Genomic DNA, 24,829 nt, shown 5'->3' with positions numbered 1-24,829 from the left:
GGATCACCTAATATTTCACTCCCCGATAGGAGGTTCCAGTTCAGCCGGTCAATCGACACATTTCATGAATACCTTCGTCTGCTTGGCGAGCTCAAGTGCTATATCTGGTTTGAACACGTCTACATCTGGATGCTCGTCTCAATCCTGTTTTCTCGTGGGGCAAATTCCTATTTCCTTGTTTCCCATGGATTTCGATCAGTCTAGATCACGGCGAATAGAGTATTGTGAATGTGGGCGTTAATATGGAATATTGCTTATCTTAGCTACTTAGCACTGAGAGTACCCTGACTGAGACGAGAACAAGTAATAGTTGGTGAACAGTTTCATTTTCATAGGCGTGTATAGCTTCTCTCATTTCTGGAGTTTCGCATTCCTAACCATGAAAAAAGGCCAAAAATACGTATTTGGCTCGAGCTCTAGTAAACTTCTTACGACCCAAGTTTGGTATAAAGGCCACATTACGCAAACAAGCGGAGGCGTGGTAAGTTATTTTTCGTAAGTGTTGTGGGAGAAATAAGACATTCGTAATCCCCCTTGATTTTTTTCAATTTGTACAAGTGATCAGCAACATACATAAACTCCGCGGCTCCTTGCCAATTTTCGATTAACATTCGGCTACTCCATCTATCTAACAAATTGAGGGAATCTCGCAAACAAATATGATATTTTATAGTACTTTTGCCATCAGTACCAAGGTCAAGATCGCTGACTCTTCGCAGCTAATTTCGGCTAGGGTATGACATTGTAACTACTGGTTGTGACAAGAGTCACCAAACCACAAATAGAAGCGGTGGTACTTCTCGATCTAGCTAACAAGAAAGTACCAGCTAGATCAAGTCCATTCCCCCTTGTTCATCTGCCTCCTCTTGATTGCTGGGAGCCGACTGGGTCCATGCTGCCTGTGTGCAGGCCGGCCTCGCATCGAAGTCCAGTGAGAAGATTCCGAGAAGCCTGTTTTGCTAGCTAGTCAGACCAGTCTTATTTGCAAGATACGTCCCCAAAATCCCCCACCCGCTGGTTGTTTAGAATCTCAGTGAAACATGATCTTATTCTGGCTTGTCAGCGCATTGACATCGATCGCTTTTTGTTTCGAATTATTATTAGGACATGGCCTTGTGCTTTTTTATTGTTGATTTGCCCAAACATACTGAGTCTAAATCATAAGTACAATACATAAGAAAGCTTACGCAAGAGATTTTCGTGGAGCATATCATCACAGCTCCTGTCGGTAAGATTGGCATTTCAGTACGCATGGTCAATTCTGTGTCTTCTCAAGGTACAGTTTAAAGGCTCTCTTTCACTGAGTTTATTGATAATATCCACGACTTCTGGTCACATCATATTTCATTAGCCTTTTCAAAGGCAGCGAAATCCTCTATGCCAAACTTTCTGCAAAACTCCCGGCTGCTTTCCAAAGCGCATTTCACAGTGTCCAGCAAACTCTCAGTTTCATTGTTCTTCCAAACCATTGAGTCCTCAATTGCCTGGAGCAACCCGGTAACAAGCACCCGTTCAACAGTTGCGTCAGAGGCAGAGACATACACACTCATAAGGTCCCTGTCGAGATCCCAGAATTCGATACCATTTGGAATAATCACGCTATCCTGCTCACAGACTCTACTCTTGGGACTGGGAAGCAAGTCTGTGATACCGAGATCAAGTGACGAGGAAACATGGCTGAGGCTCCATGTTTTGCCTTTGCGGGACACCACTATGAGGTTCGGTCTGTAGAAATCATGGCCGCAGCCACAGTCATTCAAATGTGCGCGGGCAATGCCGGCAAAATACTCCGTGTCTTCAGAATCGATTGTCTTGATGCTCAATAACGGCGTGCCACCTCGAAGCGGGCTTACGGAGTCGTCGTTGGTGGAGGTCTCGGACGCACAAATACCATTGTCTGTCCAAAGCTCACATGTGATGATTTTAAGTGGGTCCAACAGGGTGAGCATCAGCACATGCTCATGGTGAGCGCCGGCTCCGCTGACAAAAGGGATCCAATTTTTTTCCACCTTCTTGTCCTGTTCGCCTTGTACGTGAAGCTGCTTGGTCCGCGTAAACCACATGTCTCTGGTTTGATCCGTGTCTGCCCCTTCGATTTGCTTTCCTTTCTGAACCTGAAACGGCAAACTCATGAAAATAGACCGGAAGCCATGGAGTTCAATACCCTCTCCTGTGTCCAGCTGATGTTCATGGTATGCGTTGAAAACCACCACCGGCTCCTCGTGGCCTTGCTTGCTTCGTACCAACGTGACACGCGGGTCTTCAGACCCCCAGTATTTTCTTTTTGTTTTGAACGGAAAAGGTATGGGGAGAAAGCGAGGAAACCGATACAGGTGATAATCTTGGTTACCGACACGAAACCCGGGTGCATTCTCCACTGTGTTGCTGGGGAAAACCACTCTCACGTCCGGCACTTCTTGCCACAGCTCGTCGAAAATTTGCGCTAGAGTCAAACTGATTTCGGGGTTTTTTCTGGAGCCTGTTTTACTCAAAATCATGCGAGACACAACCAAGTGCACGTTGTAATCGCTTAGCCACACTGAAGACCCGGAAAATCTATACCAATGTTGAATCTCCTTGTTTTCTGTCATGTACTCCTCTAAAAACCCCCGCAAATGCTGGTTATACGAATCGTCGTATGTGTCGGCCTCGTCGAAAAAAATCTCGAATACTCGGCTCTGATTAAGCGCCATGTGCTGGCTGTCATCAGCCCCCAACTTGAATTTGTGCTCATTCTCTGCACATGTTGCGCCTGGCGAGGCCGCGTATAGAAGGGAATCGTAGATCTTAAAGTCACCTGGCTTATGCGGCGGTGTTACCAAAACCTCTGCTTCAGGAAGCTGGAAAGATTCCCAGTGTTCACTAGATGTTCCTCTTAGATGGTCACGAAGCACTTGTTCTGGGATTTGAGAACCCAATGGAAGAAGAACTTTACGGGACTTTTCACGCAGTCCAGTGCCAGGGGCATAGTCTGGTTTCTTCTTCCAGCCTATGTCCAAAATATCACTCTCTTCATGATATAAAACTAAAGTGACGGCTATACATGCAAACAAGCTCAACGCAACCAAAAGCTTCTGTCGATTCCCAGTGCCTTTGAAGAGCATACTCTCAGAAAATTTGTGGGATAAATCAAAGACAAATTCTTAAAGTTCAAAGTTGCTACAGAAAACTGGTCTTTTGAGGAGGGATAAGATATTTCTTGTATTCAATCAACGTGAGTCTGAAAGCAATTTTTGCTTCTTTTCTTTTCTAAGAAGGTCCCGAAATGCCTCTGTTTGATGGAGTTCTCATAATAACACGCATTGTGAGCGATCTTGTCTTCGTGTCCTCTGCTGAACAATGAATACAAGTCTAGAACTCTGTTGTCATCATACAGGAGCACTATGCACGACTACCAAATCGGTCGCAAAGGAGAACTTTGCCAACTGCCTGCATATATTACACGTGCCTGGAGCGTAGTTCCAGATCTCAGCAAAAATTGATTTTTTAAGTTCGTCAACCTCCGTCGTTTCCAAAACCAGCCAGTATTTTCCGGTGCAATATGGATATCATGGAGGTGGCTGAACGACTCCCTAAGCCTTTGTCGAGATCTATCCTGCGCGTAACGCGCATTGTTATCACAGTCTGGTTAGGGCCTGGTCAATGTTGTACACAGTCCTGTTTCTCATCTAGGCATGGTGAAAACATATGAACGAAATGAAGTGAGGACCGCATCAGTGAAATTGGGTTTGTGACAAACTATGAATTCACTGTGATTTGGATAGAAGTGTGAGGAAGAGAAATCTATAGAAGGGTAAATGTGGACGTGTCCATGTATTATGTGGCAGTTCGGGAGTAGCTTCGCCTTAATACATGATCATCTAAGTCAACACCCTTGATCGCCTATACTCAGGTGTTACAATATATATTGGTATCACCGAGTATTATTATGGAATGCTCCTGGTGATAAAAACTAGCAAGAAACAAATGATCTTGGGCCTGGGTAATTTAGACTTCGAACATCAAGCCTTCCAGTAGTTCTCGTCATCTTCTTTTGACAACAATGGCTATCCTGAAAACCCCAGGCCAAAATAGCTGGGTTCTTTCATAAAATGCGACCCAAAAATCATGTCGGCTCCTAAATCAATAACTGTCTAGACCTGGATAAGTCTGCTCTTCCCACCTCTATTCAGGTTCTCGAATACTTCACAGCCTTTAGTGGGTCTCGCCAAAGATGGCTGCTCGTATTGTTTTGGAAGTTTTCTCGGCAAGAGGCCTCAGGTGTAAGTCTCCGTAAGCTTTGCAGAAATCCGCACTGGCTTTCAAAGCACAATGCACTGGGCTCTCCATCCCAATGTTGCCTGGTATTTCTAGATAATTCATATCCTCCAAAGCTTTTAGCACGCCTTTTAGGTGGACACGCTCCACAGTCTTGTCAGACACGGATGCCTCGACGCTCATGATGTCGTTCTGAAGATCCCAAAACTCTATGCCGTTCGGGATCATGGCGTTGACTCTCGTGCATACGTTTTCATTGAGTCGCCAAAGTTGAATCTCCATGCCAAGATCCACGAAAGAAGACACACGCGTAAGTTTCCATCGTTTGCCCGTTCGGGCAAGGACCACAATATTCGGCCTGTAAAACTTGTTTCCACACCCGCATTTCTGCAAATTGGCCCTGGCGAGCCCAACAAAATACTCCCTGTCTTCCTCTTCAATAATTTTCACACTGGTGAGAGGCGTGCCTCCTCGGAGACGACCAACTTCGCCTGGCTCAGCATGCTCCAAGGCACACTCGGTGTTATTAGTCCACAAATCACACCTGATGACTTTTAGCGGATCGAGCAGAGCAGCAAACATCACGTGCTCATTGGGCCCATCTGCTCCCGTGACAAAAGGCACCCAGTTTTTATCGATCTTCTGTTCCTGCTCTCCCTCTATACGTAGTTGCCTGGTGCGAGCAAACCACTGCTCAGTGGTGGCATCCGTGTCCGCGGCCTCGATCTGTTTTCCTCTCTGAAACTGGAATGGGAGACTCATGAATATCGATCGTTTGCCCTCCACATCAGGTTGGCTCTTGTCAATATCGCTTTTCACATGAAACGCGTTGAACGTAATGAGTGGCTCTTGGTGCCCGTTCTTGTTTGTCACAAGAGTCATGCGTGGATCCTCCGCTCCCCAGTATTTGTGCACCTGGCCAATGTCAAAAGGGAGGGGGAGAATCCGGGGAAACCGGAACAGGTGAAAATGGGCGTCGCCAGTCTCAAAGCCAGGCGAGCCTTCCACGTTGTTGGTGGGGAATACCAAGCGCACGTCATCGATTTCGTTCCAGGCCTCGTCGAAAACCTGGGCAAGCAGCACGCTCAATCTGGGGTGGTCCTGCAATTCGAACTCGGATACTAGTAGTCGGGATACAACTAGATGCACGTTGTAATCCTTAAGCCACACCGAAGACCCGGAAAGCCGGTACCACGCTGTTTCGAATTTCTCCTCAACCATGAACGGCTCTAGCACCGGTATGAGATGCTGGTTATAAGTGTCACCGTATTTGAGGGCCTCCTCGCGGAAAATGTGAAATATATTAGTGAGATTGAGAGGAAGATTTACACTCTCGTCTCGAAACAACTCGGTAACCTTGCCCAGTTCCTCGCACTTTTGGTTTCGGGCCGGCCCAAACACAGTGTCTTGAGTGGAGCTGAAATTTCCTGTTTCATGGGGAGGAAGTGTTTTCACCTCTGACGCCATAAGTTGCAAGATCTTCCAGTGCTCGCTGGCTGTACCGTTTAGGTGAATGTTGAGTGTGCTTTTAGGGAAGTCAAACCCCGCTGGTAAGAGCACCGTTTTATGTTTCGCTTTTCTGATATACGCTTCCTGCGCAAGTGGGCTCGGGAGGACTTCGGTCAAGTCACCGTCGTCATAGACGAACACCAACATGGTGAACGCGGCGCATGCCAACAAACTAAGAGGTACAGAGTACTGATATGACCGACTGAGTTTCTTGAAAGCCATGTTGAGTCTGTAAATCCAATTCCTTGACAAACAAGAGAGAGAGAATAGGAGAACAGTCTAGACATGTCTTTGCAGGGAGCCAAATTCAGGGAGCCAATCTGGTATCTTGTCCGCCGCTGCTTCAGCATTCGCACGCCGGCGCATCCAGCGAGATGCAAAGTGCTACATGCAGTAACGTGTAGGTTCGGCGGGTTAAATGTCCCTTGCGCCCCGGTCTTCTCATGAGATCATTTCTTGAGAGTACTCCGCAGCTGGGCGCACAACCTAAGCCACAGTTTACCGAAAACATTTCTCGATACAGGGATCTGAAAGATTCCATTAAGAGACCAACACAGGTTCAAAACAGCTGAGTAGTGGGTGGGAAAATAGTCAGAAGAAGGAGCTCCCAAGATGCCGCCAAGAATTGTATTTAAACCTTCACTTAGTTTTTGAGCTTGGGCCACGTATGCAGACTTCGTGAATATCTGCACTCTGCAGTGAGCAAACCTAAAATGGAGGCGCCCGCCTGTCGAAGCGAGCAGCAAGCCTAAATGGAAGCAACCCGTGTATCCAAGTAACATTCTGGTGATTCCTTGACGTGTTTCTCTAGTGAGTTTTCTTCCCATCAAAAAAGAAAACAATGGGTGATCTGGCTTTCATGAACTAGAGCGGGCTCGGATTCGGTTTTCCCTTGCAAAGAAAGCTCGCATTTAGCCACCGACAATACGAGCTCGTTTAAATTCTCGGCGAACTTCTGAATGGATACGCGCAACCATGTTTTTGTTTACGATAAAGTTGAAATAGACTCTTGGTGTTTTTGTGCTTCCGGCTCTGCAGTACCAACACTACCTTGGGGGCCTATCATACTTCGTCTGATGAGACTTTTCGTAGTTGCACAAGCAGAAGTGAGATATGCGATAGTGGCATGACGCGTTTGGACCTGGAAGTCCAGATTCGTGTTTTCTCATCACGCACCCTGTGTGCGATCAACGCGTCCAGCCTGTGTTTTCTTGACGTAATGTTGGGAATCTGCCGTGAATTGCCGAATTTGTAGTATCGAGCTCGTGGTTTGCGCCCAGAAACAGACGTGTCCTCTCATTCCATGGAAATATAGTAACTGCAGTTTTCACAGCTTGTCGCCATGCGCTCTTGCCTACCGCAAAGCATTTCAACAACATTGGCAGCCCACTCGCAGCGTCTTTCAAAACAAGCTTCCTTGCGCCTCTATAAGATATCTGGAACCTTGAAACCTTTCAATCCAATCATCCTTGCGCTATTGTAAAATATATGGGACCTTAGATACCTCAAAATACTTTCAAGCTTTCCTGTGCGTCTATATGAACAGATGATGTGAACTCGGAACTCACTCACTGCAGCGGCGCGACATCATCGGTGAGCGGACCCCAGCGCCAGGCCCCAGCCGAAACAGTGGCTCGTCTGACTTGGCGGCTGCAGTCCTGCCACAACCGGCCGACTAGAGTGAAGCCTCCCAATGATGTTTCGACCGTCTCCATCAGATGCGGTGCCAGCCGGTGGCCCACGCAGGTGTCCTTGCGCAAGTGTGCTGTTGGAACCCACGGCAGTGTCTCCAGATGGAGGCCCGCGGCCCTCAGATGATGATCTCCTCGGTCTCGATGCCACAGTCAACACACCGGCGCCGCACGAGGCGGTCGTTCCCGCCAACCGCGAGCGGCGCCGACCAGTCGTGCGTGTGCCGGTCGCCCAAGCCCTGCCCGTTGCGGAGCTTGCGCGTGTACTCCTCGGCACGCGTCTTCTTCCTCATCTCCCGCATCTTGGCCTGGTAGCGCTTCTCGCGGCGGTCCAAGCGGGCCTTCTCCCGCCGCTCCCACTCGGCGTCCAAGCCCTCCGCAGACCCCCACTTCTTCCACGCGTACTCCTCCACCTGGAGCCGGAGGAAAAGCTGCATGCGCAGAAAGCCGTGCGGGTTCGGCTTCTCGATGCGCCGCAAGAGCCCCGTGTCCTGGAGCTCGGGCTCCGTGAGGAGGTAGTCCTCGCGGCACTCGGTCTTGGTCAAAAGCGCGTACTTGTCCGGCTTCTCGCGCATGCACCGCCGACACACGCGCACGTTGAAGTTGGTCTTGAGATTGGCGTCGATTTCCAAGGACTCGCACTCGACGCACCGCGGCGCAGACGACAAGTCGAGCGGCGGCGCCAAGTCCTTGACGGCGAGGTCCTGCTTCTGTTTCTCCTTCCAGTCCTTCAAGCTCTGCGGCTCCTCGTCAGGGCCTTTAAGCCCGTGCTTCTGGCTCTCGTCCAAGAACCCGCCGCGGCTGTCCTTCATGGTGGCGAAGTCGTACTCGATGTAGTCCTTTTTCTGGATCGCCGGCGGGTTGAACTCGGGCTTGAGCCGCTTGCGGTCCTGCTGCGTGACCACGGCCACGGGCCCCAATGGGCCGGACGCGTCGCGCAACGTCCGCAGCTGTTCCTTCTGGATCTGTAACGCCCGTTCTCGGTTCTGCTCGATCCGCGCCTTTTGTTCCCGCGTGAGCTCCACCCTCGGGAGCTCGGGAATACTTACGTGTTGCTGGCCGGGGCCTGTGGCGGCCTGCATGGCGTCGTGTGCCCCTCTCGCTATGGCCTGTTGCCCACTACCAACTATGGCGTCTTGCCCACTTCTAGACATGGCGTCCTGAGCGCCGCTCGATGAATTGTGTTGTGCCGAATTAGACACTTGTTGTGCCGAACCAGACATTTGTTGTGCCGAATTAGACACGTGGTGTGCCTCGCTGGAGCTGGTCTTGGCACTTGGCGCGGGAGATCCCCGGGCCCCCAAGGTGCCCGCTTTTCGCTGCTGGAGCCTTTCGAGCGCCTTCCGCCGGTTTTCGTCCTGGCTGGTCAGTACTTACAGAGGATGGTATGAGATGCCCGGCGTTTTCCGGGGCCTCGGGGAACGGCAGGTCTTTGACAGGCGTTCAATCCATCAACAACTACTGGAAACAGCTCTCGGCGCATCAGCAAACACTTGCACCGGCTGTCAAGCCGTCAGTGCGTGTTTTGAAGGCGCTTGGAGCTGGCCTGTTTTTTAGTTAAAGGTTGAAGGGCCTCGAATCCACGGATAAGTATATGAGAGGCATTATCCACATATAAGACATGAGGCATTGCCCGCATATGAGACATGAGGCATTATCCACATATAAGACATGAGGCATTGCCCGCATATGAGACATGAGGCATTATCCACTGCCCATACCGGAAAGCCCCGGTCCACGAATACCACGAATGGTCCCGGTCTACCATGGATTTCCCATCGATGAAAATGTGGGCCTGCAGCCCACCAGCAAAGGCCCAAAAGGCTCATACATACTATGCGCTTTCGTTGTTCGTCCGTGAGTCCCGCCATGGTGGCGGACCGTGGAGAATAGACACAGGCGCAAGAGCAACTGGTGGCGAGCCATGCCCCGGTCACGTGACGGCGCCGGCCCCGTCTGCAAATAATATATCGGAACATTTTTTAATTGGCGCAACATACAAAATTCGCAGCCAAGCCCGGTCCGCCTGTTCAAGCAGCTCGGAACAGCTTGCATGCTATATACCATCGGCCTCTCCGGGTAGCGGCCCCCGCCCCAAGCAGCACGCCGTAGCACCACCGTACTGTGCGGCACGTGACCCTGGGAGCACGCCCTGTCTCTTCCCACCAGCTCAGTTGTCCTTATTCAAGATCTTGTCGGCCCACTGGGGCAACACAAACGACGCCTCGTGCACCTTCGAATTGTAGTAGCGCAAGTTGTCGGCCTCAAAGTCCTCGGAAAACTTGCGCAATGGCTTCCTCACCTCGGCACTGCCGTCTTTCGAGCACACCATGAACCCAATGGTGCCCGAAGGGTAGGTGGGGATCGACGTGTATGCGTATTCAGCCACAGGGAAAATCTGCTTGCAGTCCTGCTTCAACTTGGAGATGATGTCCATGTGCAACCAGATGGACTCGGCCTGCGTGGTGATGACTCCCTTCTCCGTCAAGGCCCCCTTCAACAACTCGAAGTAGGGCTTTTGGAAAAGCGATTCGGCCGGGCCCTCGGGGTCCAGCGAGTCGGTGATGATCACATCGAACGTGTTTTGGTAGTCGGCCAAGAACTTGAAGCCGTCGCCAATATGCACCTTGGTTCTAGGGTTCTCGTAGGACTTGGACATCTCAGGCAAGTACTGCTTGGACACCTTGATGACGTCCTCGTCGATATCACACAACCAGGCCTCTTCCACCGACTCGTGCTTCAAGATTTCCCTCAAAACACCACCATCTCCGCCTCCAATAACCAACGCCTTCTTGGGGTTGGGGTGCGAATTCAAGGCCAAGTGCGTGATCATCTCCTGGTACGAGTACTCGTCTCTTTCCGTGGCCTGGATGCAGTTGTCCAACACCAAGACATTGCCCCAGTTGGTCGACTTGAACACCAAGACATCCTGGTACTTCGATCTCTGCGAGTACAAGATTTTCTCGACTTTCAACGACATGGCCGAGCCGGGCCACATGGTGTCGGAGACCTCGGCAAACCAGCCGTCCTTGATGGTGGGGTGAGTCAATTCTTGTGCCATTTTACTGAATTCACGTGCGAGAGGAAAAGAGGAGGGGGGCCGGAGCAGGCGATGCATGGCGAGATCACTTTTTTTATTTAATTTTTTCCAAGACTGCAAATTGCGTCGCCGATAGCTCTTTTCGCCGCAAGACCGCCCAATCGGGCAGGTCGAGGCGCGCCGCCTCGGCCCACGGGGTGCGTGCTAAAACACAGTGATGGACGGATAGGGCCTGATGCTGTACTCGGCTTCCGCCCAGATTTGATGATGGTGTTTTTGAAGGGATTATATGGAATTCTGAAGACGTTGTGCCCACTGTCGAAGTCACTCGTACTGGTCGTCTGTGCAGTACATGGGCTAGGGCACGTGTGTGCAGGCTAATTATGATAGTCTAGGCCATGTCATGTTTTTAAAAAATTGTTCAAATCCTACAAACTACCGCTGGCTTAACTCCAAGTATAGATGTGACCTAGGTCATTTTGGCGCCGTAGAATTCTCTATTACTAGCCTCTACCGGTTGGACCCAACCCCTAATCTGTGTACTGCACGCCTTGGGAAGTAAATAAGCAGCGTTGTTCGTCAAAAAATAAAAATCGCTAATTTTTGTCGGTTCCTTACAAGTCCATATTACCTTATGTTCGGAGTCATAAGTAGCTCAAATGGCGCATAAGTATCTATTTTGCTTTTTGAATGGCTGACACCGCCTTAAAGATTCACTTTCTCTTCGCGGCAGAGTAATTTGTCTGCTACCCAAACATTTCGATCAGCTCGTACCTTCTTTGGTATCAGTTAGATGCAAAACCTCTGACCTAAGGATTTGCAAATTCATAATGTAGCCCCACCCCCACATTTATATATGTAGTGTCTCAATAAAAGAGCGATTTCATTGTGTAAGACTTCAAAGTTCACAATGGTACTTGATGCCACAGTTCGGCATCAAAGCTCAACTTTCATATACTATATACTATACATGCCTGCTTTGAACGACTCTTTTAGTGAGTTTATGTTTTCATTCTGAAGAAAGAAATTAGTGCCGACTCTCCTAGTGTTACACATTTACTTATTCTTTGATATACTTTATAGTTGAATCATGATGAAGCCAGTAAACTAAGTACCCATGTTTCAAAGTCAATAATTCAGGTCACAAAATGTTCTTCTGACCAAATACTGACACCTGTATAATAGTGCAAAACAAGTCAATATGGCTTCCACTCTACGTGTTAAATCTTCGAAATCAAGACAAAAATATAAAATATACCTTACAAACTACTCGTCAAATTCTAATGCATACATGCACTTTCGTAGGTTCTCGAGACCGCCTATTTCAGTCAAGGACCTAAAGATTTAACGGCGGCTTGGACAGACAACATATAATTCGAAATTGAAATGATCCAGAGTGTACTCCTCCCATAAATCTGCTTTATATATGGCTTTCCAAAAGTGTTTTCATCGTTTGTTCTAGCGGGGCGAGGCGTTTTTTGTTTTTTTGGTAGCTTTATCTGAATAACGGATTTAAACTATACAAATAATATGTATAAAAACCTTTTTATAACTCCCATCTACGTACCAAGTGTCGGAACTCCGCCCGCTCCCTTCCGTTAACCACGGCCTGGACGGTCCTCTTGGCCCGTATCTGTTCACGTATTGGATATAATGTCATCGACTCCTAGGATAAGTCTCCTGTAGCAGTCGTTTCAATCTGATTTAGTGTAGACTTGAGGAGTGAACTTAATGTGACTCCCCACGCCTTCGAGTGTATACCTAGAAAATTGTGGTGATGAACCATTTTTTTTTTTTTTTTTGGTTAGATTCATCTGATTAAAGGGGCAAAACTATATAACGAATATATATAAAAAACCTTTAAACAGCTCCCAGCTACGTACCAAAGTTCCTGATTGCTTCTTGTACCCTATTATTGCCCCTTTTTGGTAGCTGTAACTCATAATTACGGGTATAGCGATTTAACAAATAAATTATAAATGCTCAAAATGTTGTATAATTTTGGTCTTTTTTCTTTGTTTGACGGCTTCAAAAGCATATAATTCAACAAGGGCCTGGCTAGCTCAATGGCTAGAGCGTGAGACTTTTAATCTCAAGGCTGCGGGTTCGACCCCCGCGTCGGGCTTTGTTTTTTTAGATTTTTGTGCGAAAAGTTGAAGCTTATTCAGAAATGATCAACATCCATTTCGAATCATAGAACAAACTATGTTGGAGAAGCACAGCTTCATTCATTTTATTTTCCTCTTGAGGTCTAGAATCACTGAAAGCAGCATGATTGCACATACCAAACTATTGTTCTACAGTGGATCAGTTCTAACATGAATAAATTATGAGATAGACGCGTATATGACATGAAATGGATGGCAAAGCTTACTTCTTGACAGAAGCCATCTTGTTCAAAGCAGAACCAGCCTGGAACCATCCGATTTGCTCGGCGTTGTAGGTGTGGGATAACTCAGTCTCCCAAGCCTCACCCTCCTTAGGGTGAACTCTCAAGATAAGGTTCTTACCTGGAGTGAGCTCAGTCAAGCCAACAATGTCGACCTCATCCTCTGGGTTAATCTTGTCGTAGTCAGCAACGTTGGTGAAGTTCAATGGCAACAAACCCTGCTTCTTCAAGTTCGTCTCGTGGATACGAGCGAAAGACTTGGTAATGATAGCGAAACCACCCAAGAATCTTGGCTCCAAAGCAGCGTGCTCTCTGGAAGAACCCTCACCGAAGTTCTCGTCACCAATGACAACCCAAGTCTTACCTGCGTCTCTGTAGTCAGCAGCAGTCTCTGGGATGCCCTTGTAAACACCAGTGTAGTGGTTCTTGACATTGTTGACCTCACCGTTCTCGGCGTTAGTGGCACCAATCATGTAGTTGTTGGAGATGTTCTCCAAGTGACCACGGTACTTCAACCATGGACCGGCCATAGAGATATGGTCAGTGGTGGTCTTACCAACAGCCTTGATCAAGATTGGCAATCTCTCGGCGTCCTTACCGTTCCATGGCTTGAATGGAGTCAAACGTTGCAATCTGTCGGAAGATGGGGAGATGACAACCTGAACAGAAGATCTGTCAGATGGAGGAGCTTGGTAAGTGTTCTCACCCTTGTCGTAACCGTTTGGTGGCAAACCGACACCAACTGGCTCAGACAACTTGAACTCCTTACCCTCAGAGTCCTTCAAGGTGTCAGTGATTGGGTTGAAGCCCAAGTCACCGGAGATGGCGTAGGCGGTAACCATGTCTGGAGAAGCGACGAAAGCATGAGTGGCTGGGTTACCGTCGTTTCTGGAAGTGAAGTTTCTGTTGAAAGAAGAGACAATGGTGTTCTTGTCACCCTTCTTGATGTCCTGTCTGTCCCATTGACCGATACATGGGCCACAAGCATTGGCCATGACGACACCACCGAAGTCCTCAAAAGTCTTCAATTGACCGTCTCTGGCAATGGTGGCTCTGACTTGCTCGGAACCTGGAGAGATGGTGAAGATGGACTTAGAGCTCAAGCCGTGCTTGGCAGCATCCTTGATGATAGAGGCGGATCTGGTCATGTCCTCGTAAGAAGAGTTGGTACAAGAACCAATCAAACCGACCTTAACCTCCATTGGCCAGCCGTTGGCAAGGGCAGTCTCTCTCATCTTAGAGACTGGGGTAGCCAAATCTGGGGTGAATGGACCGTTGATGTGTGGCTCCAAGGTGTTCAAGTCGATCTCGATGACTTGGTCGTACTCACAACCCTCGTCAGCAGACAAGTAGTCCTTCTTGTAGAGTTGAGCAAAGTCAGCGATCTGGGATCTGCCAGTGGCGTTCAAGTAGTCGGCCATGGAGTTGTTGAATGGGAACACGGAAGTGGTAGCGCCAATCTCGGCACCCATGTTACAGATGGTACCCATACCGGTACAGGAGAAGGTGTCGACACCGTCACCGAAGTACTCGACGATAGCACCAGTACCACCCTTGACAGTGGTGATACCAGCCAACTTCAAGATGATATCCTTAGGAGAGGTCCAGCCGGACATTCTACCGGTCAACTTGACACCAATGATCTTTGGAGCCTTCAACTCCCAAGCCAAGTCAGCCATGACGTCGACGGCATCAGCACCACCGACACCAATGGCCAATTGACCCAAACCACCAGCGTTTGGTGTGTGCGAGTCAGTACCAATCAACAAGGCACCTGGGAAAGCGTAGTTCTCCAAGACGATCTGGTGGATGATACCCGAGCCTGGCTTCCAGAAACCCAAGTTGTACTTGGCACAGGCAGAGCCCAAGAAGTCGAAGACCTCCTTGTTCAAGTCAATGGCTCTGGCCAAGTCCTTGACACCACCAACTTGAGCTTGAATCAAGTGGTCACAGTGGACGGTGGATGGGGTGGCAACCTGAGGCATACCGGCAGACATGAACTGCAAAATGGCCATCTGGGCGGTGGCATCTTGACAGGCGACTCTGTCTGGTCTCAACTTCAAGTAGGAGACACCTCTCTCGATTTCTTGCTCGTGAGGCTTGTCCAAGTGACCGTACAACAACTTCTCGGCGTAGGTCAAAGGTCTGTTCAATCTCTCCTTGACGATGTTGAGGTTCTCCAACTGCTTCTTGTACTGGATGAAAGAGAAGTCCTCCAACAAGTTTTGGTGGACCTTGGAGTCTCTGGTGAGGCCTGCGGTGGCAAGTCCGCGCACGGAGCTTGGGATCTTAGCAATGGATCTTCTGGATGCAGACAACATTGTTGAAAAAAGAAGTAGGAAAAGAGCGACCCGGCGATCCGCGCCTGTTATATAATATTTTTCGCGAGACCTGGAGAAGGGTGCGCGTGCAGCCAATAACAGCGTGGAAATTTGTAAAGAAAAAACACGACTTCCGAGGGTGCGATCGCAGGCCGTGCCCGAGGAATGGGGTTCTTGTGTGCAGGCGAGAACTCACGTTGCGGAGCCCGGCGGCACGCCAGTGTTGTAAATCCAGCACCCGCCACTTTTTTCGACTTCATGGCAGAGTTGGATTTCGGGGAGCGGGATCTGTAAAAGATACTGTGAGGGCTCGGAAGTGCCACTTTTTTTGTGCTTGCATGCAGCCATGTGCAATCTGTGGCTCAGATGCTTGTTTCTTAATGTAGTATAATTGTGGGGGTATTCCTGCCCTGACCACCCTTCACCCGAAAGCATGTCCAGGGTGCGTGGTTCGGTGCCCTCGGATCTCACGTCAGCTTCTCCAGGTTTTGAACTCCGGCGCCGCGATCGCACGACTTCTCATTGGCTGTGCGCCCTCGGATCCGACAGCCGGTGCCGTCTTGTGTGTCCTGCATGAACGGATGGGTGAGACCTGTTCGGACTTTGGCCAGAGGAGCAGCGTCGCATGATTGGGGCCACAGCGAGCGATCCGTATAGTATGAGTAGTTGGTGACCTCGGAATCCCTGGTGATGAATACGGGTAATTCTTGAATTTCACAAGTGGCTTTTTTTTTCATATAGACGCAATCATGTTTTACGGTTGTAATAAATGCCTAATTCTGTCACGTGCTGCCCTGACATATGAGGCGTCTCTATTCGCTGGGTGCTAATAGATCGGAAGTGCTCACATTAGGCAGAGGGTAGGCAATGGAAAGGCAAGAGAATAGAATTTAGACTTGAATTTTGTTGTCCAAAGTGCACCAATGCGTAAGTTGTAATTTTTGAAGAGAATCACGTGTATATCGAATTTCTAATTTGCGGGTTTTTCGTGAGGATTTACAAGAAATTGCTAAAATGTGGCCCACTGTAAAAGCCGCAAAATGAAAACAAAGTTTAAAAAAAGCATCTCTCCGGTAACACAACTTCAGGCTTTCTGAAAACAACTCTAACAAGTACTGTGATGTATTTTGGAAGACAGGAGTTGGGCCGCAAGTTTGGTATTGTTGTAAAGTGATGCGCAGTCTGACCATCTGGTGTCCAACGCACGTTGCCAACGATAGACCTGACCTCAGAGAAAATCACACATGGGCTGGTTCCAGGGGCTCACCATGTAAGTATTTTCTTATCTAGCCATGTGACTTATTTGAGCAGCAAACGGGTGCTCAGACTGCCCAAAACAAGCACAACTCAATGTCGGCAAGTGGGTATTGTGAATTTCGTTCATAAAATTGCATTTCATATGGTCTGTGAATGTGAATCTTAAAGTACGTTTTATGTGGTTTGCAATTTCAAATCGTATGTCGTTTTGTTTAGTTCGTAATTTCAAATCCAATACGCCTCATATGGATTGCTTATATGAGTCGAGTTCTCCTGGACTATTGAGCATGTATACGGGGTGTCATGCAAGAGGAAGGAAGAACGCGCTGATTGAAATGGCCACTCTACGAAGGTTGCGGCAATTCCATTCAGATACAAACCAAAAGTAGACTGGATCGTCCATTCAGGAACTTGGAGGGGTAGGATTCTTGACCCGGACCCGCAGTAACCTGATCTTCAAATTTTTCATAGTGTACTTCAATGGTAGAGTCTCAAACTTTTCAAGAACCATTTGCAAAGAATGGGAAAATACTATTGAATAGGACTGGATTGGCACTGACCAGAGATTTCCCCGGGAAGCTTTCCATGGTATCTTCCACCTATTTCCTCTGCAGCTTCTATGAAGACACGAATTCAACGATCTCTCAAAAGAATCAAGGTAACTAGCAGAGACAAGGCTCGCGTGCTTGGTCTGTTTGCAAGCGATCTTTGACAAAGGCATGTTGTTCCACTAATAACGATATGCTCATGCGATGAACAGCTGTACACTGGAAGGACACTGTACACGAATCCCCTCCAACCAGGGCACCAAAATTTATACATCAGACTCTGGAGTATATAGCTGAGACACTCATTTCAGCATCGGGACGTATTTATCTGGGCAATGCAGATACCATGGGTTCCAGGGAATTTCTAACTTCTAACCACGCACAAAGGAAGCTCCCCATAAGCTGGCCTCGAGCTGAACAGTGGTGCGTTCCAAAAGACCACAAGAAGCTCTTCCCAAAATTTATATCAGCACATTCCGAAGACAGAACCAGCCACTTACCTGAACAATAATATATTCTTGGAATCTTTCCGTGCTTGGAGCGCCTGCCGAAAAACAGACTATATAAGCTCTCACTCCGCGGTTTGGCGACTCTTCCATATATCTGCTTCTGCTAATTTTCATCGCAGAGAACAGCGCCAACTACCCTCAAATCATAGGGCATATATCTGCCCGGGACCCTCAATTCATTGTGCGCTCGCAGAATCTCTGCGGCCAAAAAACGACACAATTCCTCAGCCAGCCTGCTGCCCTCGCACCATTAATAAACACCCATTGTTCACCTAGAGCAGGTCGATACTGCCCAGCCACATCATTGTATCCTCTGCTCTTCCCTTAATTATTGCCGCTTTGACAAATGCCCAGGTGAACCGATTGCGACACGTCTGGTTGTTCACCGGATCTCGAGCTCGCCAGCAGGTGGCCTCTTCTATTTATGGTGTTTTGTATTTATAGGCCTCACTTTGGTCAGCTGCCTCGGGTGTGTCATCATTTTGCAGCCGCGCGTTCTTCGCCTAAATTTGACACCAAATTGCGACTCTACTTTTTTTTTGCCATCGGCCGGTGCGGCTCTGGCAATCGCATTTTCCACTATGGTTTATCAGGCCGCACCGACTGGAAAATTGAAGCGAGGCACATTTTCGGCGCAAAAGGCACAACGGCACAACAAACTCGGAATTCTTGGACAAATTTTCCTTGCCAATCTACCAAAGCCGCTTAATTTCGTTAACTAAGGCAAAATGGTGCCCGTGCCGCCGCCGCAGTGTGGCTTCCAGGCACTCTTGCTGCCTCTCATACATACGCAAGAAAATGCCTTCAATCCTTGTTTTCTATTGTTATTGGTGCTGACATGGGGCACGCTTCTTGGCGCTGTCACGTGCGTGGTGCTCTTCAGGTACTTGCAAAAACCCAGCTACGGCCCCTTGGCCGCCAAGAACACAGGGCTTTTCCACTGGCTTAGATGCTCGTTGGTGGTTCTCCACACCTTCTGTTGGGCCCGGCTTTTCTGGGCCGTATCCTTGGTCGAGCGTCAGGCAGACTCAAAAATCATCTCTGTTTCTATATTAACGTTTGTGTCTGCTTTCGTCGTGGCTCCTTTGCACTTTATCGAGACCACGCGTTCGCTCATTCCCCTGGGCCCTTTGCTTGTGTTCTGGCCCGGGATGGCTGTTCTTGATTTGATGCTTTGGTTCCAGGATCTGCACACCCAGTGGCCTGTGTTTCTTTTCGAGCTGGGCCCGTTCTGGGAAGCCGTGGCCCTTGTGGCTGCGTTGGCAGTTTCCTACTTGGAATCGTCCAGATCCACCTGGGTGCCGTCTCATCTGCTTCTTTTCCACCTTCAGGCCTCACCACATCCAGCGTCGTCTCGCCCGCCGCACTTCTTGGAGAAAATCACGTTTTCGTGGATGAACCCGCTAGTTACAAACTCACTCAAGAACCAGACAGTGCTGTACCAGGATCTTCCCGAAGCCCCTGCGCACCTCACCACAGAAAACTACACTCGGAGCCTCCAGAGGCATCTTGACCACTCACAGAAGAAGTCCACGTACGCGTTATTCTTGGCAATAATGAAAGCGTTTGGCCCTGTCGCCGCCGTCTCATTCTCGTACGAAGCCTGCGACTCGTTGTTGGCCTTCGTGCAGCCCCAGCTTTTGCGTTTGCTTATCTTGTTCATGGGTGACAAGATCAAAGATCCGCTGGTCCCCATTCTCCGAGGCTTTCTATTGTGTTTTGGAATGTTCATTGTGACTTTGGTGCAGACCGTTTTCAACAACCAGTACGTGCTCAAGGTTTTGGAGGTTGGCCTCGGCTGCCGGTCTTCGTTGACTTCGTTGATCTTCCAGAAATCGATCCGTCTTTCTGCTCACTCTCGTTCCGAGCGCTCCTCGGGGGATATTGTCAATCTTGTATCCATCGACGCTCCCCGCGTCCAAACATGCGCACAGGAAATCAGCACTCTCATCATTGCTCCCGCGGAATTGGTTTTGAGTATATGGTCCTTGTACAAACTTCTAGGCAAGTCGGCGTTTGCAGGGCTATTCGTGATGCTTGCCTTTGTTCCCGTCAACACGTTTTTTGTCCGATACCTGAAAAAGCTCAACAAGGTGCAGATGAAGTTGAAAGATAACAGGAACCGGATCACAAACGAAATCCTTGTGTCGATGAAGTCAATCAAGCTCTATTCTTGGGAAATGCCCATGTTGAAGCGTCTTTTCGAGGCACGAAACGAGAAGGAATTGAAAAACTCCAAGAAGATTCGTATTGTGAACCAGTGCGGCAGCTTGATATGGACGACAATGCCTTTCCTCGTATCTTTCCTGACCTTCGCAATCTTTGCCTTGGTGGAGAACAGACCTTTGACATCTGAGATTGTATTCCCGGGCTTGACTTTGTTGAACATCCTATCGCGCCCTATCTTGCTGTTCCCGTCTGTGATCACATATATCACGGAGGCAACCGTAGCGTTAGAAAGAATCTCAGCATTTTTGTCGGCTCCAGAAGTGGACCCCAATTTGATTGAAGTTGGTTCCGGTGAGGGTCGCGAATCACTCAACATAAAAAATACGTCTTTCCTTTGGCAAAAATCCCAATTAGGCAACCCAGTATCTGAAGAAACTGAGTTCACTGGTCACAAATATGCCTTGTATGGTATTAACATGACAGTCAATAAGGGCGACTTTGTCTGTATCGTTGGGAGGGTGGGCGCCGGAAAATCATCTTTTTTGTCCTCAATACTCGGCCAGCTTGACGCAGTTGACTCTCTCCATCCTTCTCTGCTACCTCGGCCGCTTAGATTAGGTGGATCCGTTGGATACTGCTCACAAAACCCTTGGATCATGAACGCTTCTGTGAAGGAAAATATTACGTTCGGCCACAGATTCGACGAAGACTACTATCAACAGACTATCAGAGCGTGTCAACTTTTATCTGATCTCAAGATTCTACCTGATGGAGACGAAACGCAAGTCGGTGAAAAAGGTATATCTCTTTCAGGTGGCCAAAAGGCACGCCTATCTCTTGCGCGTGCCGTTTATGCAAGAGCTGACATCTATCTATTGGATGATATTTTGAGTGCTGTGGACAGTCATGTGGGCAAGAACATTATTTCCAGGGTTCTCACAAAGAGCGGACTTCTCTCAGGGAAGACTATCATTTTTGCAACCAATAACATACCTGTATTGGAACATGCAGACAAAATCTACTTGTTTGAAAAAGGGACAATTACTGAACAGGCACCTTTCGACGAAGTAAGACTGAGTGCTTTGTACCCACAACTTAGTACTCTTGTTTCAGAATATGGGAATTATTCCTCTCGTTCGCAGTCGCCAGAAACAGGAGAAAGTGAAGATGAAGAATTAGCAGACGATATTCAGTCCCGAACCAATCGGAAGGCGAGCTTGGCTACATTCAAGTGGGACCCATTCAAGGAGAAAACAACCCGAAGGACTGGAAACACATTGGAGACCTCCGCGAAAGGGAAAGTTGACAGGGATGTCTACATCAACTATATTAAAGCATGTTCGATTTCCGGAATGTCACTTTGGGTCGGGCTTTTTGTTTTGGCCACTATTGCTTCCATTTCGACCAATTACTGGCTCAAAAGATGGACCGAGGCAAACTCCAATATCGGAGATAACACCCTGGCACTTCATTTCATTGCCATTTACGCGGTATTGGGGTTCACAACAAGCGCTCTCAACTTGCTAAAGGGCTTGGTGTTTTTTGTGTTCATGAGTATCCGAGGCGGGCGGAAAATCCACGATCGAATGGCTACAAGATTAATGAAGGCTCCGATGAACTTCTTCGAAAGAACGCCAGTGGGCAGAATCATGAACAGATTCAGCAATGATATCAACAAAGTTGATAGTGCCTTACCACGGTCATTAAATGTTTACATGGGATCTCTTTTGAGTACAGTATCTACCATTGTTGTTGTTGCATTGGCTTTGCCTGCTTACTTGGTAGTTGTTGTGATTCTTGGGTTTGTTTATGGTTACTATCAGAAGTACTATATCTCGGTTCAACGAGAGTTGAAAAGACTTGTTTCGATTTCAAGATCGCCAATATTTGCTCATTTTCAGGAAAGTTTAAGTGGCGTGGAAACAATCAAAGCATACCAGCAGGAGGACCGCTTCAATTTGATCAACAACGCAAATGTTGACTTCAACATGAGAACACTATTCATGTTAAGGTCCATTAATAGATGGCTTTCTGTGAGGCTTCAGTTCATAGGATCCCTCGTTATCTGGACTTCTTCAACTATGCTCATCTACAAGTCTACCACGGCATCGCCCATTAGTGCTGGAATGGCAGGTTTTGTGATGAGTTATGCACTCCAAGTGACAGATACATTCAAAAAAATGGTTAGGATGTCAGCGGAGGTCGAGGCTAACATTGTGGCTGTCGAGAGATGTCTTGAATATTGCAAGTTACCAACAGAGGAAAACGAGACCGATGCTTTGCTAGAAGCCCCGGCAAATTGGCCCAAACAAGGTGCGATTGACATCCACAACTACTCCACGAGATATGCGAAGAATTTGGATCTCGTTTTGAAAAACATCAGTATTTCAGTGGAATCTGGGGAAAAAGTTGGGGTGGTGGGACGGACTGGAGCCGGCAAGAGTTCCCTCGTGCTTGCCCTTTTCCGAATGATTCCTCCAGTGGATGGATCTATATTTGTTGATGGTATTGACATTACAAAGATTTCGCTTTTCAATCTCAGGCACAATCTCAGTATCATTCCCCAAGACTCTCATTTGTTTGAAGGCACATTGAGACAGAACCTTGATCCGTTTGAGGAGTACAGTGACGCTAAACTATGGGAGGTGCTCGTCCATGCAAAGTTGAAGGAAACAGTAGAGGAATTGGGCGAAGGGCTTGACAGCCTTGTGAAGGAGGGAGGGTCCAACTTTTCGGCTGGGCAAAGACAATTAATGTGCCTTGGACGGGCACTCTTGAATCCATCCCGGGTGCTTATGTTGGACGAGGCCACTGCAGCTGTCGATGTGCAAACAGACAAAATCATCCAGAGCACAATCAGGACCGAGTTCAAGGAGAAAACCATCGTGACGATTGCGCATCGGCTTGATACTGTGATGGACTGCGATAGAATATTAAGCTTGGACCACGGGGAGGTCAAGGAGTTTGATACTCCAGCAAACCTTCTCAAAGATCCGACCGGAGTTTTCTACAACTTGTGCAAGCAAGGGAACTACATCTAGGGGGCTGGGTGAAAAGCCATACGGGATCACAATGTGCCAATATTTTCGCGATTTTTGGTTCTAGGGCCCCAGAGGTCTATGGTTTGGCTGAAGCCGCGCGGCCCGCAGAGCCTAAGAGCAAGGGCGACGCCAACTCCGCACTTCCTGCGCACACGGTCCAAAAAAATGGGTGCTTGGTATCCGAATGGCACCTCGCGAGCCTCACTCCCAAATACAAGTTTATTTGCAAACATGGCAGCCAGCGCACAACAAGTATCGAAGTTTTCTCGGTACCTCCAGTCAGAAACCGGCCCTAAGACAGTGCATTTCTGGGCGCCCGTGTTCAAATGGAGCTTGGTTATTGCTGGTCTCAATGACATCCAGAGACCCGTGGAGAAGATCTCGGGCACGCAGCAGCTCGCCTTGTTTTTCACCGGCGCGATTTGGACTAGATGGGCCGGTTTTGCCATCACGCCCAAGAATTACTTGTTGGCCAGTGTCAACTTCTTTCTTGGCGGCGTTGCCGGCTACCAGCTTATCCGTGTAGTTAACTATAGACGCGCGGAGGGCGACAGTCCGGCACAAGTTTTCAAGTACCTTTTCAAGTGAGGCCGGAGAAAGGCGTGAGTGGAACAGCCAGTCTGTTTATACCTATGTAAAACAATATATTTATGATCACAAGGGGAACCTGCTTCATATCGACGCGTGTTGTTTAATCTAGCACCATATCTTCCTGCTGATGACTGGGGTCTCTCGTCGTCTCTTGGAACTCGTTGTCTTCTGCCAGGAGCTCCTCGCTTTTTTGAGCATGATGAGGTTTTCCTTCAATATTGACATCATTGCTTTCCTCTGCGGGCTCTCTCATCTCGGCATCGACTACCGCAGTATCCACATCTGCCAGTTGGTCGTCCAACTGGTCGGTTTCTGTCTCCGGATTATGGATATTCTTAGGGATTTCCGCTGTGTCAGCAGTTGCGGCGTTTCCGGCATCGTTCTCAGATTCTTGTTCATGATCGACCAACTCACTCCCGCTTTCCAAGTCCATGTCTTGCCCCTCAATATCTGCCATATCCAAGTCCTTCTCATTTTCGTCCTCTCCATTTTCATCCTCTCCATTTTCATCCTCTCCATTTTCATCCTCTCCATTTCCTCCATTTCCTCCATTTTCTCCATTTTCTCCATTTTCTCCATTTTCTCCATTTTCTTCATCCACTTCATTTCCTTCATTCTCTTCATTTTCTTCATTCTCTTCATTTTCTTCATTTTCTTCATCCTCTTCGTTCTCTTCACCCTCTTCGTCCAAATCCTCCTCGTAGTACTTCAAATCTTCGTGTTCGCTGGCCTTGATTTTCTTGATTTCCTCGTGCACTGCACCGAAATCTCTTGTCAAGAACAGATTGAGTTTGGCGTCTCGTGAGGCCCACTGGGTGTTTTTTGCGGTCAAGCGGGCTTTGGCTCGAAGAAGCACCTCGTGCTTGATTTGCAAAAGCATGCGGAGCCTGTACTCCAAGTTGACGAGACGATTGAAAACAGAGAAAGATGGAGGGGGCAACTTTGACTCAGCATCCAAGGAAAAGAGCATTTTCACAGGCACTTTGCTTGGGTACTGGCCGCTGGCGTCTTTTTCGAGTCTGCTGAGGAGGACTCCACTTTCGAACTGCTCAATTGTCTGAATGGAGAAGTCAAAAGCTGGAATCTGGGTGTTTTTTCTTAGCTCTTCATACGACGTTTGCAGAGACTCGAAGTCGCTGTACAAGCGAGCCATTTCGGCGTATTTCTGGTTATAGGGGATGACCTCAAGCTGCACAAACGCAAGCTCACGAGCATTTTCCCTCTCCTTGAAATTTCGGTGGAATCTCTTGACAGTAAATGAATCAAGAAGGACCTGTTTTTGGGCCTTCGAAAGCAGGTTGGAGTCCACTTCTCTGGTCGAGGCCAGTCTTTCAATTTCAGATAGAAGACTGGAAAGTGAGCCTAGACTCTGCCGGGACTTCTCGGCAGCAGAAAGAAGCGATTCCTTGCTGGCATTGTCCAACATTGTATGAATTAGGTATGTAGAAGCGAGAGGATAAGATCCAGGAATCTGGAAAGAGTTTGGGGAGTCGAGCTCGGGTTGCGA

At 48.3% G+C, this 24,829-nt stretch overlaps 9 protein-coding genes and 1 non-coding gene across 10 annotated transcripts; 3 read left to right on the top strand and 7 right to left on the bottom strand.

The window, feature by feature from the left end:
* Window positions 1–897: 897 nt before the first annotated feature.
* On the bottom strand, window positions 898–3,327 carry METBIDRAFT_31028 (uncharacterized protein). The gene has a single exon (XM_018855756.1). The coding sequence runs from the start codon at window positions 3,102–3,104 to the stop codon at window positions 1,338–1,340; it is 1,767 nt and encodes a 588-aa protein (XP_018712558.1). The 5' UTR covers window positions 3,105–3,327; the 3' UTR covers window positions 898–1,337.
* Window positions 3,328–4,194: 867 nt separating this feature from the next.
* METBIDRAFT_40217 (uncharacterized protein) lies at window positions 4,195–5,724 on the bottom strand (the record flags this gene model as incomplete). The annotated part of the gene is made up of 1 exon (XM_018857246.1): window positions 4,195–5,724. One exon carries the CDS (start codon window positions 5,722–5,724, stop codon window positions 4,195–4,197), a length of 1,530 nt encoding a protein of 509 aa, XP_018712557.1.
* A 377-nt stretch (window positions 5,725–6,101) lies between these two features.
* Window positions 6,102–6,773, bottom strand: METBIDRAFT_145584 (uncharacterized protein). Its single transcript, XM_018854518.1, has one exon. It carries the CDS (start codon window positions 6,591–6,593, stop codon window positions 6,216–6,218), a length of 378 nt encoding a protein of 125 aa, XP_018712556.1. The 5' UTR covers window positions 6,594–6,773; the 3' UTR covers window positions 6,102–6,215.
* An 803-nt stretch (window positions 6,774–7,576) lies between these two features.
* RAD14 (Rad14p) lies at window positions 7,577–9,328 on the bottom strand (the record flags this gene model as incomplete). The annotated part of the gene is made up of 3 exons (XM_018858723.1): window positions 7,577–8,658; window positions 8,716–8,815; window positions 9,293–9,328. The coding sequence occupies 3 exons, from the start codon at window positions 9,326–9,328 to the stop codon at window positions 7,577–7,579; spliced, it is 1,218 nt and encodes a 405-aa protein (XP_018712555.1).
* Window positions 9,329–9,627: 299 nt separating this feature from the next.
* Window positions 9,628–10,518, bottom strand: SPE3 (spermidine synthase; the record flags this gene model as incomplete). Its single annotated transcript, XM_018857115.1, has 1 exon — window positions 9,628–10,518. One exon carries the CDS (start codon window positions 10,516–10,518, stop codon window positions 9,628–9,630), a length of 891 nt encoding a protein of 296 aa, XP_018712554.1.
* A 2,031-nt stretch (window positions 10,519–12,549) lies between these two features.
* On the top strand, window positions 12,550–12,622 carry METBIDRAFT_t117. Its single transcript has one exon. It is a non-coding gene; the product is annotated as a tRNA-Lys (tRNA).
* ACO1 (aconitate hydratase) lies at window positions 12,618–15,207 on the bottom strand (the record flags this gene model as incomplete). The annotated part of the gene is made up of 1 exon (XM_018859263.1): window positions 12,618–15,207. The coding sequence occupies one exon, from the start codon at window positions 15,205–15,207 to the stop codon at window positions 12,868–12,870; it is 2,340 nt and encodes a 779-aa protein (XP_018712553.1). The 3' UTR covers window positions 12,618–12,867.
* Window positions 15,208–18,249: 3,042 nt separating this feature from the next.
* On the top strand, window positions 18,250–22,731 carry METBIDRAFT_39700 (ATP-binding cassette bilirubin transporter; the record flags this gene model as incomplete). Its single annotated transcript, XM_018857168.1, has 1 exon — window positions 18,250–22,731. The coding sequence occupies one exon, from the start codon at window positions 18,250–18,252 to the stop codon at window positions 22,729–22,731; it is 4,482 nt and encodes a 1,493-aa protein (XP_018712552.1).
* A 231-nt stretch (window positions 22,732–22,962) lies between these two features.
* On the top strand, window positions 22,963–23,319 carry METBIDRAFT_77559 (mitochondrial pyruvate carrier; the record flags this gene model as incomplete). Its single annotated transcript, XM_018858722.1, has 1 exon — window positions 22,963–23,319. One exon carries the CDS (start codon window positions 22,963–22,965, stop codon window positions 23,317–23,319), a length of 357 nt encoding a protein of 118 aa, XP_018712551.1.
* A 466-nt stretch (window positions 23,320–23,785) lies between these two features.
* On the bottom strand, window positions 23,786–24,694 carry METBIDRAFT_23562 (uncharacterized protein; the record flags this gene model as incomplete). The annotated part of the gene is made up of 1 exon (XM_018855262.1): window positions 23,786–24,694. A coding segment is annotated over one exon (909 nt), but the record flags the coding sequence as incomplete, so codon positions are not given.
* Between the last annotated feature and the right edge of the window lie 135 nt (window positions 24,695–24,829).

This window comes from Metschnikowia bicuspidata, assembly GCF_001664035.1.
Source record: "Metschnikowia bicuspidata var. bicuspidata NRRL YB-4993 chromosome Unknown METBIscaffold_2, whole genome shotgun sequence".
Taxonomy (NCBI): domain Eukaryota; kingdom Fungi; phylum Ascomycota; class Pichiomycetes; order Serinales; family Metschnikowiaceae; genus Metschnikowia; species Metschnikowia bicuspidata.
This window is presented reverse-complemented; position numbering and strand designations above follow the sequence as displayed.

Bases quoted from the DNA above. Each gene is read 5' to 3' on its own strand.
- METBIDRAFT_145584 (XM_018854518.1), bottom strand. From the start codon at position 6,593: ATGGGAAGAAAACTCACTAGAGAAACACGTCAAGGAATCACCAGAATG.
- METBIDRAFT_31028 (XM_018855756.1), bottom strand. From the start codon at position 3,104: ATGCTCTTCAAAGGCACTGGGAATCGACAGAAGCTTTTGGTTGCGTTG.